The sequence below is a fragment of the Chelonia mydas genome, chromosome 24, assembly GCF_015237465.2.
Source record: "Chelonia mydas isolate rCheMyd1 chromosome 24, rCheMyd1.pri.v2, whole genome shotgun sequence".
NCBI classification, from domain to species: Eukaryota; Metazoa; Chordata; order Testudines; family Cheloniidae; genus Chelonia; species Chelonia mydas.
The window spans coordinates 14,797,321-14,808,079 of NC_051264.2; the positions used below are offsets into that span (position 1 = coordinate 14,797,321).

The 10,759-nt window shown below is 49.6% G+C and overlaps 1 protein-coding gene across 3 annotated transcripts; it reads right to left on the reverse strand.

The window, feature by feature from the left end:
- LOC102945254 (cytochrome c oxidase subunit 6B1) lies at positions 1-7,762 on the reverse strand. 3 transcript variants are annotated; one of them, XM_037883213.2, is made up of 4 exons: positions 7,614-7,762; positions 6,516-6,631; positions 1,215-1,315; positions 1-258 (listed from the first exon to the last, which is right to left on the reverse strand). In XM_037883213.2, the coding sequence occupies exons 2-4, from the start codon at positions 6,619-6,621 to the stop codon at positions 205-207; spliced, it is 261 nt and encodes an 86-aa protein (XP_037739141.1). In that variant the 5' UTR covers positions 6,622-6,631; positions 7,614-7,762; the 3' UTR covers positions 1-204. The 3 variants fall into 3 exon arrangements, with proteins under 3 accessions (XP_037739141.1, XP_043391169.1, XP_037739142.1); XM_043535234.1 differs by having other exon boundaries at positions 7,585-7,729; XM_037883214.2 differs by lacking the exon at positions 7,614-7,762 and adding an exon at positions 6,993-7,119.
- Positions 7,763-10,759: the final 2,997 nt, after the last annotated feature.

Sequence of the window (10,759 nt, forward strand, 5' to 3'; positions counted from 1 at the left end):
TAGGTTTCATCCCTTTACTTTTATCATCAGAGTTTGCAAGGCCCAGACTCTGCCCCATCGTAGGACACCGAACTCTCGAGCAGATGGGACCGAAGACAAAGACAATCAAAGAATCGGCCGGAGACATCAAACCGAGGGCCCGAGCAGAGCCACTGTGCCCCAGGGCAAGGGGGCACAAGTGGCCGACGCACCAACACCAGCCAATCAGATCTTGCCGGGAAAGGTCCCTTCTGCCCGGCGCTCATCCCAGGCGTTGACCTGAAAGAGACCAACAGGTTCCATTGATCACCCATTCCGGCATGATCAGAAGAAAGGAGCTCCGGCTTGGGGCGGGAGGGGATGGCCAGGACTAAGGCTAGCTGGACAATGGCTTCTGGACTTTTCTGCACCATTTGTTTGCGGAAAAGCCAGAATTTTGATTAGTGCCTCATGGAAATTGTACTTCAGGGGCCACATCCCCCCATTCTCTATTGGTGGAGCATCCTGGTTGGACTACAACTCCCATGATGCACAAGGATCTCCTCTTGGGGAGGCAGTTCGTTCATGCCAACCCCTGACCAGAGTGCATCATGGGAAATGTAATGCAGCCAGGAAACCTAGTTCATAGAGGGCAGGGGGCCTGGAAGAAAAACTACAATGCCCATGAGACATTGCAGCAGAGGAACCAAATGGAAATATTTTGGTTTTCAAGCATTCGGCTTTGATGACAATTTGCGATTTTTCCTGCAAGAAGCAGACACTGGTCATGAAAAATTGTTCCGTTGTGGATCTGATTTTCCATCAGAATCACCCGACAGGGATGTGCCAGAGCTAGGACATGTAGATTAATCGCCTGTATAACAAGGCAACACTTTTTCTTAGTGCTCCAGCCAAGGGGCTACAGGCTGGGGATTCTCCAAAGGGAACTCCCTGTATCCCACAATCCTTTGGGCCTGCAAAGGATTATGGGAACTGGGTCCCTGGGCAATTTTTCAGGTGGAGGGGCTGGTGTGACTGAAGAGGACAGGGGCCCACACAGTTCCTGGGGCTCTAGATCACAGAGACCCTCATGTTGCAGCTTCCTAGCTATACCAATCAGCTCCTGCAGCCATCCCTAAACAGAATTAACGCAGATGCAGACCCAATTCCGAAAGGCGCTGAGCGCCCTCTGCCCTCCCCCACATGCCTGATAACCCTGCTTTCTAGCCAAGAACCTTTCAGCCCCAGTGACCTACCCAAGAGATGGGACAGAGGGACGTGTATACACGGCGGTACCACTGGCAGCATGTGGTGTCGGCTCCCTTGGCTGCCATGGCTTTCTCGCAGCGATGGAAGTCTACAAGAGAGAGAGAGAGAAGTTTCAAGGCTAGAAAAACTCCACACAGGACAATCCTGATGCTTCTGGGGCAGCAGTTTCATAGATTCCAAGGCCAGACGGGACCCCTGTGATCATCTATCTGACCTCCTGTACAAAACAGGCCATAAAACTTCCCTGAATTCCTTCCCAGAGCAGATATTTTAGGAAAACATCCAATCTTGATTTAAAAATTGCCGGTGATGGAGAATCCACCACAACCCTTGGGAAACTGTTCCAATGGTTATTACTCAGTCAAAAATTAACACCTCATTTCCAGTCTGAATTTCTCTAGCTTCAACTTGCAACCCCTGGATGAATCATAGATCATAGAATATCAGGGTTAGAAGGGACCTCAGGAGGTCATCTAGTCCAACCCCCTGCTCAAAGCAGGGCCAATCCCCAATTTTTGCCCCAGATCCCTAAATGGCCCCCTCAAGGATTGAACTCACAACCCTGGGTTTAGCAGGCCAATGCTCAAACCACTGAGCTATCTCTCCCCCAATCACTCTACTGACTTAACAGGACTTACCACAGGAATGAACTTGGGGAAAGCTGCCTGCCAGTTAGAGTACCGGGTTTAGTGTGGTGGGTGGGGTCCAACACACTAGCCCTGCGTGTCCCCCTTGAGAGGCTAGTGACAGGGAGTGGGAGGATTTCTAGCCCTTGGCACAGCAGGAGCAGGAATCCTGCACTGCAAAGTGGTGTAACTCCAGCACCATCCCTGTGGATTGAGTCCTTGCTGAAGCCCCCCCCCCCTTCTCCCCCCCTCCCCCAGTGTCTGGCTCACTCTCGGGATGGGCGAAGTCTGGGATCACCCCTTCCCTGCATAGTCTTGCTTTCCACTCCGTGGGTTTCTCTCTTGTTCCATTTTTATTTTCTATTTTTGCATACTAATTAGGTGCCTGCTTTTTAGTTTGGTTTTATGGCCTACATATTCTCCATGTTTCTCTGGCAGCTGATGGGTCTCTGGGGATTGCTGCAAATTGCTTATGATGCAAATTGCTTATGATGCTAGCAGATTGAGGGACGTGATCGTTCCCCTCTATTCAACATTGGTGAGGCCTCATCTGGAGTACTGTGTCCAGTTTTGGGCCCCATACTACAAGAAGGATGTGGAGAAATTGGAGAGAGTCCAGCGAAGGGCAACAAAAGTGATCAGGGGACTGGAACACATGAGTTATTAGGAGAGGCTGAGGGAACTGGGATTGTTTAGTCTACGGAAGAGAAGAATGAGGGGGGATTTGATAGCTGCTTTTAACTACCTGAAAGGTGGATCCAAAGAGGATGGATCTAGACTATTCTCAGTGATAGCAGATGACAGGACAAGGATTAATGGTCTCAAGTTGCAGTGGGAGAGGTTTAGGTTGGATATTAGGAAAAACTTTTTCACTAGGAGGGTGGTGACACACTGGAATGCGTTACCTAGGGAGGTGGTGGAATCTCCTTCCTTAGAAGTTTTTAAGGTCAGGCTTGACAAAGCCCTGGCTGGTATGATTTAGTTGGGATTGGTCCTGCTCTGGGCAGGGGGTTGCACTAGATGGCCTCCAGAGGTCCCTTCCAACTCTGTTATTCTATGAAGCAGTAGGCCTCTTTTCCTCCGGTGGGTTTTCAGTGCGGGAGGAGCGAGCAAGGGATAAGTGAATCTCTGCAGACTGATCAGGCAGTCCCCTAACCTGTTCTCCTGAAGATTGAGCTGCACTTACAGCTGGAGCATTCATATTCTCCTCAGGTCTTCAGGAGTACGTGGACTGAGTGGGAGCAGTTTTTGGAATGAAAGTTTGGATGGCGTTAGATCTTCGTCTACTAGAGTGAAGAGCCCATTATTAAATATTTGTTCCCCACTGCAGGAATATAGGCCCATGTTACATGCGGGTGAACTGTGGTTTTAAACTGAGTTTGGATATTAGCACGAGCAACCAGCCCAAAGCATGAGAGATCAGGAATGAGAGGAGTAGCTGTGACACACATGTAGTGACCCATCATGGTATCGGCGTTATCTTACTTAAGGTTTGAGCTGAAGTAACAAATAAAACAAGGTTAATTGGATACCGGGGGCAGTAAATAATTGGCTATTTAATGAACTGCTTCATCCAGCCATAGCTAAGGTCTGATAATTGGCAACGACATCATAGGTTTATTACAGGGTATTAAAGGATTCTCTGCAAATACCTGCCTGACCAAGTTGGAGGCAAGCAATATGGGGCCAAGTCTACACTGCAGGCTTATCTTGGCATAAGCCTGTAGCTCAGGGGTGTGAAAAATCCACACCCTTGAGCGACTGAGTTATACCAACCTTAACGCCCCCACACGTAGACAGTGCTATGTCAAAGGGAAAGCTTCTCCCATTGACCATCGACACAGCTACTGCCTCTCGAGGAGGTGGATTAACTACACCACGGGAGAGCTCTCTGTCATGGGTAGCAGAGCATCTTCACTTAAACGCTGCGCCGATGCAGCGTTTTAAGTGTAGACCTGCAGGATTTAGCACGTTTGTAAGTATCTTGGTCAAATGCTTATCAAGGTTTTGTTACTGTAGTAAACTGCTTATTATTTAGGTGTGTTTAGAGTAATTGAATTAATACCATTTGGCCTTTAATTTAACCATAAATTCCTCTATTAAATCCAGTGTCATGGGAATACCCTGTATACCTCCTCCAACTCCCACACAAGCACTTACAGACTGGGATCAAGCCACCCCTTAACCTTCCCCTGAAGCTAAAGAGATTGAGCTCCTGGAGTTTCTCACTGTAAGGCAGCTTTTCTAACCCTTTAATCTTTCTCCTGGCTCTTCTCTGAATCCTGCTAATTTATCAGCATCCTTCCTGAACTGTGGACACAGGACTCCAGCCGCGGTCGCACCAGTCCCGATTCAAAGGGAAATCAACTTCCCTGCTCCTGTTCAAGACTCCCCTGTTTACGCACCCCAGGATCGCATTAGCTCACATTGGGCCAATTACACACCATGACCCCAGATCTGTTTCAGAGTCACTGCTTCCCAGGAGAGAGTTCCCCAAATGAAAGGCTGAGGGATTAAAGACACCCATGGCTGATAGCATCGGTGTAGCCTCCTCAAGGCCTAATAGCGACAGGTGCTGAGCACTGGAAGTCAGTGGAAATTGACAGCCAGCTGCTAGTCCTTATTCTGTACATGCCCAAGGACACAGCTTGCTTCTCCACTGCTCTCTAACGCACCTTAGATTGAGGGCTTGGTGCTAATCTGGCCCCCATTACCATTGTATCTGAGCACCTCAAAATTTTTTTCCATAGACTAGTTTTCCACTGGAAAATGCAGTTTCACCAGAATCGCAGACTTTGCAGGAACATGTTGATTTCAAGAATTTTCAAGGGCAAAGAGTCAAAACGAGTCTTTTCATCAAGGTCAAAATGTTTTTTTGAGACTTTATCATTTAAATTTGTACATTATGTTAACTTTTTATATGATATCTATATTATATGAAGAATCAAAACAAAACATCGTGATGGTTCTGAACCAAGTTCTGAGAGAATTTTCATTCCATGGAGAATTTTGAAAGTTCAGCTTTTTGTTCTGATTTGGTACCAAAATGTTCAGAATTTCCCACTGAATGGAAAACCAGCTTCCAACTGGCTCTGCTTTAATGGGTTTATCCTCACCACACTCCCATGAAGCAGGGCAGTGCTATTACCCCATTGGACAGATGAGGAAAGTGAGGTACAGCAAGGCTAAATATCACAAGTGGAGCAGAGCAGGGAATTTAATCCCAGGTTTCTGCAGTTCCAGGCTAGCAGTGTAGTGTCCTAACCACTTGGCCATCCTCTCTCTCGTTACCAAGAGACAATATGCTACCAAAGCCTTTAAGAGGAGAAATTTTTTAAGCCGAATATTGTTTAGGCCTTATTAAATGAAAGCTAAAAAGCCCAGAGCTAGATCTCTCCTTGCAGTGCTGGAAGCCAGACACATCGGTGATATGGATAAACAAACACAGACATCATCAGCAGATTTTGGGGGGGCGGGGGGAGGGGGGAATCATTGAAGGTTCTCTCTGTCCTTCATACAGCAGCACAATTCCAATTTTCCATCTTTCACAGATGATGTTTGAATGAAAGCTGCTGCAGCTTTACTCACACGCGTCCAGTTGAGCTACTCGCAGGAGTAACAGGCTGAGACACGGAGTAACTCAAGAGCCTGGGAAAAATGAGGTGTTCAAAGTAATTCTGGATTCATGGAAGCCTGTTTGGGCCAACTGAATTGGCCATTATGAAGCAGCAATTCAGGATGGGGACTGACTAGGACTGGAAGTTCAGACAAGTCCATCATAGCATCTAATGAGGGCCTGTTAAATTAGATTAATAAACAAACTTCCCCCGTCGCCTTTAAATTGATCTTCGGGATAGAACCTCTGTACCGTGCACTGTACAACATCTAACAAACCAATCATCTCACTGGTACCTCAAGTTTGGGATGGCATGTACCAGAGCTTTCTATTTCCTGGTTTTCGGAGGGTTAAGTTTAGCCCCTCCCCACATTGTGGAGGGCATGAGGCAGCACCAGCTGCCTTAAACTCTGCATTAACTAAATCTGGAGGCTGTTCACATTCCATTAAGTGCATGTGAAGCAAATTGGTATTGGGCTCAAAACAGGGGTGGCCAGATCAAATTCTCTGGCCTGGGTTATACGGAGGTCAGACTAGATGATTTAATGAGCCTTCTGGCCTTTAAATCTATTCATCTCATTCAGGGGACTTCAAAGGGTCTACACACCATGTGTAGAGCCCTGCAAATCTGTGGATATCCACTTTATATCTGCAGACCACGTTTGCAGATTGGATGCGGATACATATTTTGTATCCGCGCAGGGCTCTAACCATGTGCAAAGTTATGCAGGTCCTTAAGTCTTTGCAGGATCAGGGCTTCAGGTTATAAACTCTTCAAGACAAGGACTGTCTTTTTATGGCGCGTGTGCCGAGCATGCAGCACAATGGGGCCCCCATGGATGGAGGCCATTAGATGCTACCTTAGCAGTGCATAAATTTAGAGTCAGTTACAGGAGCAGAATGCAAATGTGTTTCATCATTACCTGGATATTTTTAACTATTTAAACAATAGACAAGAAGCGAAACTGACTAGGTCTGTGTCACCAGCCAAAGTGAACAAGCTGCATCAGAGTTCAGATCATTTGGTTGCTAACAGCCCATCTCACCGAGGTAGTTCTGCCAGCAGTTGCGGGTCTGGTTCTGATTCGGGAACCTGCTGTCGAAGGGGGCAGTTTTGTAGTTGTCCAGCTTGGCCTGGATGCTGTCAGCCATTTTTCTTGTTCTAGGGAGAGGGGGGAAAAAATCATGTCATTTGTATTGTGGCAGTGCCTAAAGATCCCAAACAGGGCTCCATTGTGACAGACACAGAGTGAGAGGCAGTCCCTGCCCCAGCTGAGATTGGGGTCCCGTTGTGCCAGGCACTGCCCAGACAGAGCCAACCTCTACCTCAAGGAGCTAACAATTTAATCCCCCCAAAGCCTCTGAGCTTTGCACAGCGGGGGAGCCCCAGGAAGCATGACCGCACTCTGAGCACGGGCTTCACACCCCTTTGCTCCGGGATCTGGGTCCCCCACCATGGTATTTAGACTCGCAGCTACATTCCTGTCCATGGGAGGCAGCAAGTGAAGCCCCCTTCGACGTACCACTGGGGCCGGTTTGCAACACCCCTACATCAATCGATCCAGGGAGCGCAGCCAGAACAGACTCAGAGAGCCAGCTCCAAGGCAGGGAAACCTTTGCGGTCTTCCTCCACTGAGGGCTCCGCAAGGAGAGTCCTGAGGGGAAACCGGGGTGAGCTCGGGGGCTGCCCATCGCCCCCGCCATCTTCCGCAAGAGCCAGCCCCTGATCTCACCCCATCCGCCCCCTGGGGCTGAAACCCTTCGGATCGTGGCGGAGGGACCCGCCGCCGAGCACCCAGACCCCCCTCGCGGGCCGCTCCGCCCACGCCGGCTTCTGCGGGGAGGGTTAAACCCCGGCGCGAACCCCCCCCCCGAGCCCTCCGGCGGGTGCCCCCCAGCGGCGCCGGCCCCAGCTAGGAGGCCGGAGAAAGGCCGCGGATCCCGGCCAGGGCTGAGCCGAGTCCCGGAGAGGGGGGGGGCAGTTTGGCCCCAGGTTCGCTTCAGGGCGGGGGCTGCGGCCGCGCGAGGGGCCCGGGTTCGAGTCCTCGGGGCGGGGGTCCCCCCAGGCACTGGCGGTGCCGGCGCGGAGGGAGGGGGCAGGGGGCGATCCCCCGCCCGGGTCCCGGTCCCGGTCCCGGCCTCACCCGGGCGGCGGCTCTTCCTGAAAGTGACTTTCACCCTGAGACCGACGGCCTGAGACCGGAACCACAGAGGCGGATGGGGCTAGAGAGGCGCCGGAAGTGCCGGTTTATCACGCGTGAAGACGGCGGGGAGGATCGCTGCGACCTCCCGCTGTTACCATAATACACGGGCACACAGTGCAGAGACTTACCACAATACACATAATAAACGGGCACGAAAAAAAAGAGACACTGTTACCATAATACTCATTTCAGAGTAACAGCCAGGTTAGTCTGTATTCGCAAAAAGAAAAGGAGGACTTGTGGCACCTTAGGATTTGTGCTGGGAATGGCCCACCTTGATTATCATACACATTGTAAGGAGAGTGATCACTTTAGATAAGCTATTACCAGCAGGAGAGTGGGGTGGGGGGAGAGAAAACCTAGTGGTAAACACCCATTTTTTTTGTAGTGGTAAACACCCATTTTTTCATGCTTTGTGTGTATAAAAAGATCTTCTATACTTTCCACAGTATGCATCCGATGAAGTGAGCTGTAGCTCACGAAAGCGTATGCTCAAATAAATTGGTTAGTCTCTAAGGTGCCACAAGTCCGCCTTTTCTTTTTGCATAATACTCATAATAGTCGGACACGCAGAGAAGACACTGTAGATTCCGCTCCCGCTGCTCAGCCACCAGCTGATCCCACCCCGCGTGCAGTGAGAGGCTCCCGGGGGGTGCTGCAGTGATCAGCCCAACCGGAAACGTTGCCCCAAGTGGCTCGGTAGAAGAACCATGCCAGTTGCCAGGCCCCTTTACACTCATCAAACACCCAGAGCCTCTGCCGGTCAGACCCAACCAGCCCCGAGCTCCTTGCAGCTGCACCAGGCCCGCTTTAGGCGTGAGCTGTGGGCCGGCTAGGTGATGGCCCAGGGCAGCTGGTTCAAGGGGGCACTAAGGGGGCTGTGCAAAGGGGGGTTGTCAGTGGGATGGTGCCTCTCTTAGGGTGACACCCATCCCTTATTTTAAGGGACATCCCTTGTTCATTTTAACATTACATTGAAGCTCACAGGAACATAAGAACGGCCATCCTGGGTCAGACCAAAGGTTCGTGTAGCCCAGTATCCTTCCTGTCTTCCGACAGTGGCCAAAGCCAGGTGCTTCAGAGGGAATGAACAGAACAGGGTAACCATCAAGTGATCCATTCCCAGCTTCTGGCATTGCATTGTATGCGTGAGAGCAGTGGAAATGCAAACTGGAGAAAAAATATCCCATCTGCAAATGGAAATGGTGTTTCCTTCAATGTCCCTTAAAATAAAGGATCCTCCCTTATTTTCATGTCCTTTCCCCTTATTTCTATCCAACAAAGGTGGTCACCCTGACCTCTAGGGAGGGGCTGTTCAATTTTAACTCTGAGGCCTGGTCTACACTTAAAATTTAGGCAGATGCTACGGCCCACGGGGCTGTGATATATCCACCCCCCTGAATGTCGTAGTTATCATGACCTAACCCCTGCTATAGACACAGCTAGGCCAGTGGATGAATGCTTCTGTTGACCCAGCTGCTGTCGCTTGGGGAGGTGGTGTTCTTACAGGGTACGTCTACACTTAAAACTTGGTGCCATTGTAGCGCTTCAGGGTAGACACTCACTACAGTGATGGGAGGGGTTTTCCCATCGCTGGAGTTAATCCACCTCCCGGAGAGACGGACACTCTGTCAACAGAGGCCTGGTCTACACGAGAGAGTTAGGCCGACATAAAGCAGATTACGTCGATCTAACTCTGTAAGCGTCTACACTACAATATAGCTCCCCCTGATGTAACTCACCCACTACACTGACTTTAGTGTAGACATGGCCTAGGTTGTGCTGCTTTCAAGACACACACGTTTTGCTGTCTTCTGTGGGCTTGGCAGAATTCAATTTTTATTTCTTTTTATAATTTCAACAGAAAACATTGATGTTTATTTATAAGCATTTGTAAAAGCTGTGTCACCATTTAAATTTTCACGGTTGTGGGACATTATGGTGGGCGGAGATCAGGCAATAATTATTCAATGACTGTAGACATTGAGACCAACAAGTTAAAGCTTTATAACCATTGAAACACAAGGTGTCAATATCCCATGTCAAAATATACCAAGTAAATAGCCTTAAATCTGATACGTTCTCAAGCTGTGTTTTTCTTCCTTTGCCTCTCTGTATAGTCCGCTTATTCTCAGTGGAAATAGTTTTCTGTCGGTGCGTGCGTGCACAATGAAATCGACGCTCGGCAATGTTTACTGACACAGATTGAATCCTTGCAAACTTAACTGCTGTTCAGTTTTTAATACATGTCAAGCTTCTTCCGCATTTCAGCGGCTTCAGCCCTGGCACGTTCCTGACTGGTGGTTTGGTCTCTGTTTAAAGGGTGCTAGATGCTGTTTGACCCTCCCTGTCAAGTGTTTGAAGACAGAGCTAACCAGTCTGGTGTCTTCTCAGTGACCGTTAGCTCTGAAATCACTGATCCAGCTGGTCCAAGGGGCTGATGAGCTGGGATGGGGACAGTGTTGTGGTGGAAGACAGTGCGGAGGCGGCAGGAGCAGCGAGGTTGCCTAGTGAAATTGCTAGCACAGAAATCGCTGAAGAATGGCTTTGGATCACAGCAAAGGCTGAAGAGGGTGTGGGGAGGCAAACCAATGAATGCAGCCGGGGACTCGCTGACCTCAAACCCCCAACTGCATGGGGTGCAGCGGAGGGAAAGGGGAGTGGTGCGTTAGAGGGGCATTCGTTCAACGGACATTTGTACAGCACAAGATGGGAAACTGAGGCAAAGCACTATTACCAAGGATACCATGGGGCGGGTGTTTTACGAATGGTTTGCATTGCTGCGGTGCATTCCCACATCAGTGCTGAGTTCCCTCTACCCTTAATTAAAAGTTTCTCTTGCTATAGATTCAGACAGACTTGGAGCTCGTGACTAGGAAAATTAGAGGGGTCCAGAGGCAGTAGAAAGATCAAAAATCCCACTCCCGTAGCTCCTGACCATTGGTTCTTTCTCTGCTAGCAGCTGGGCTCCCCCAGCCCCCTGAGCCAAGCTGGCAAGAGCCTGTGAAATTGTGGCTACCAAGTGACTGACTTTGCTCGCGGAGGGGTGGAGCTGCTGTCGCTCACTCCTGGGATCAGGGACTCTG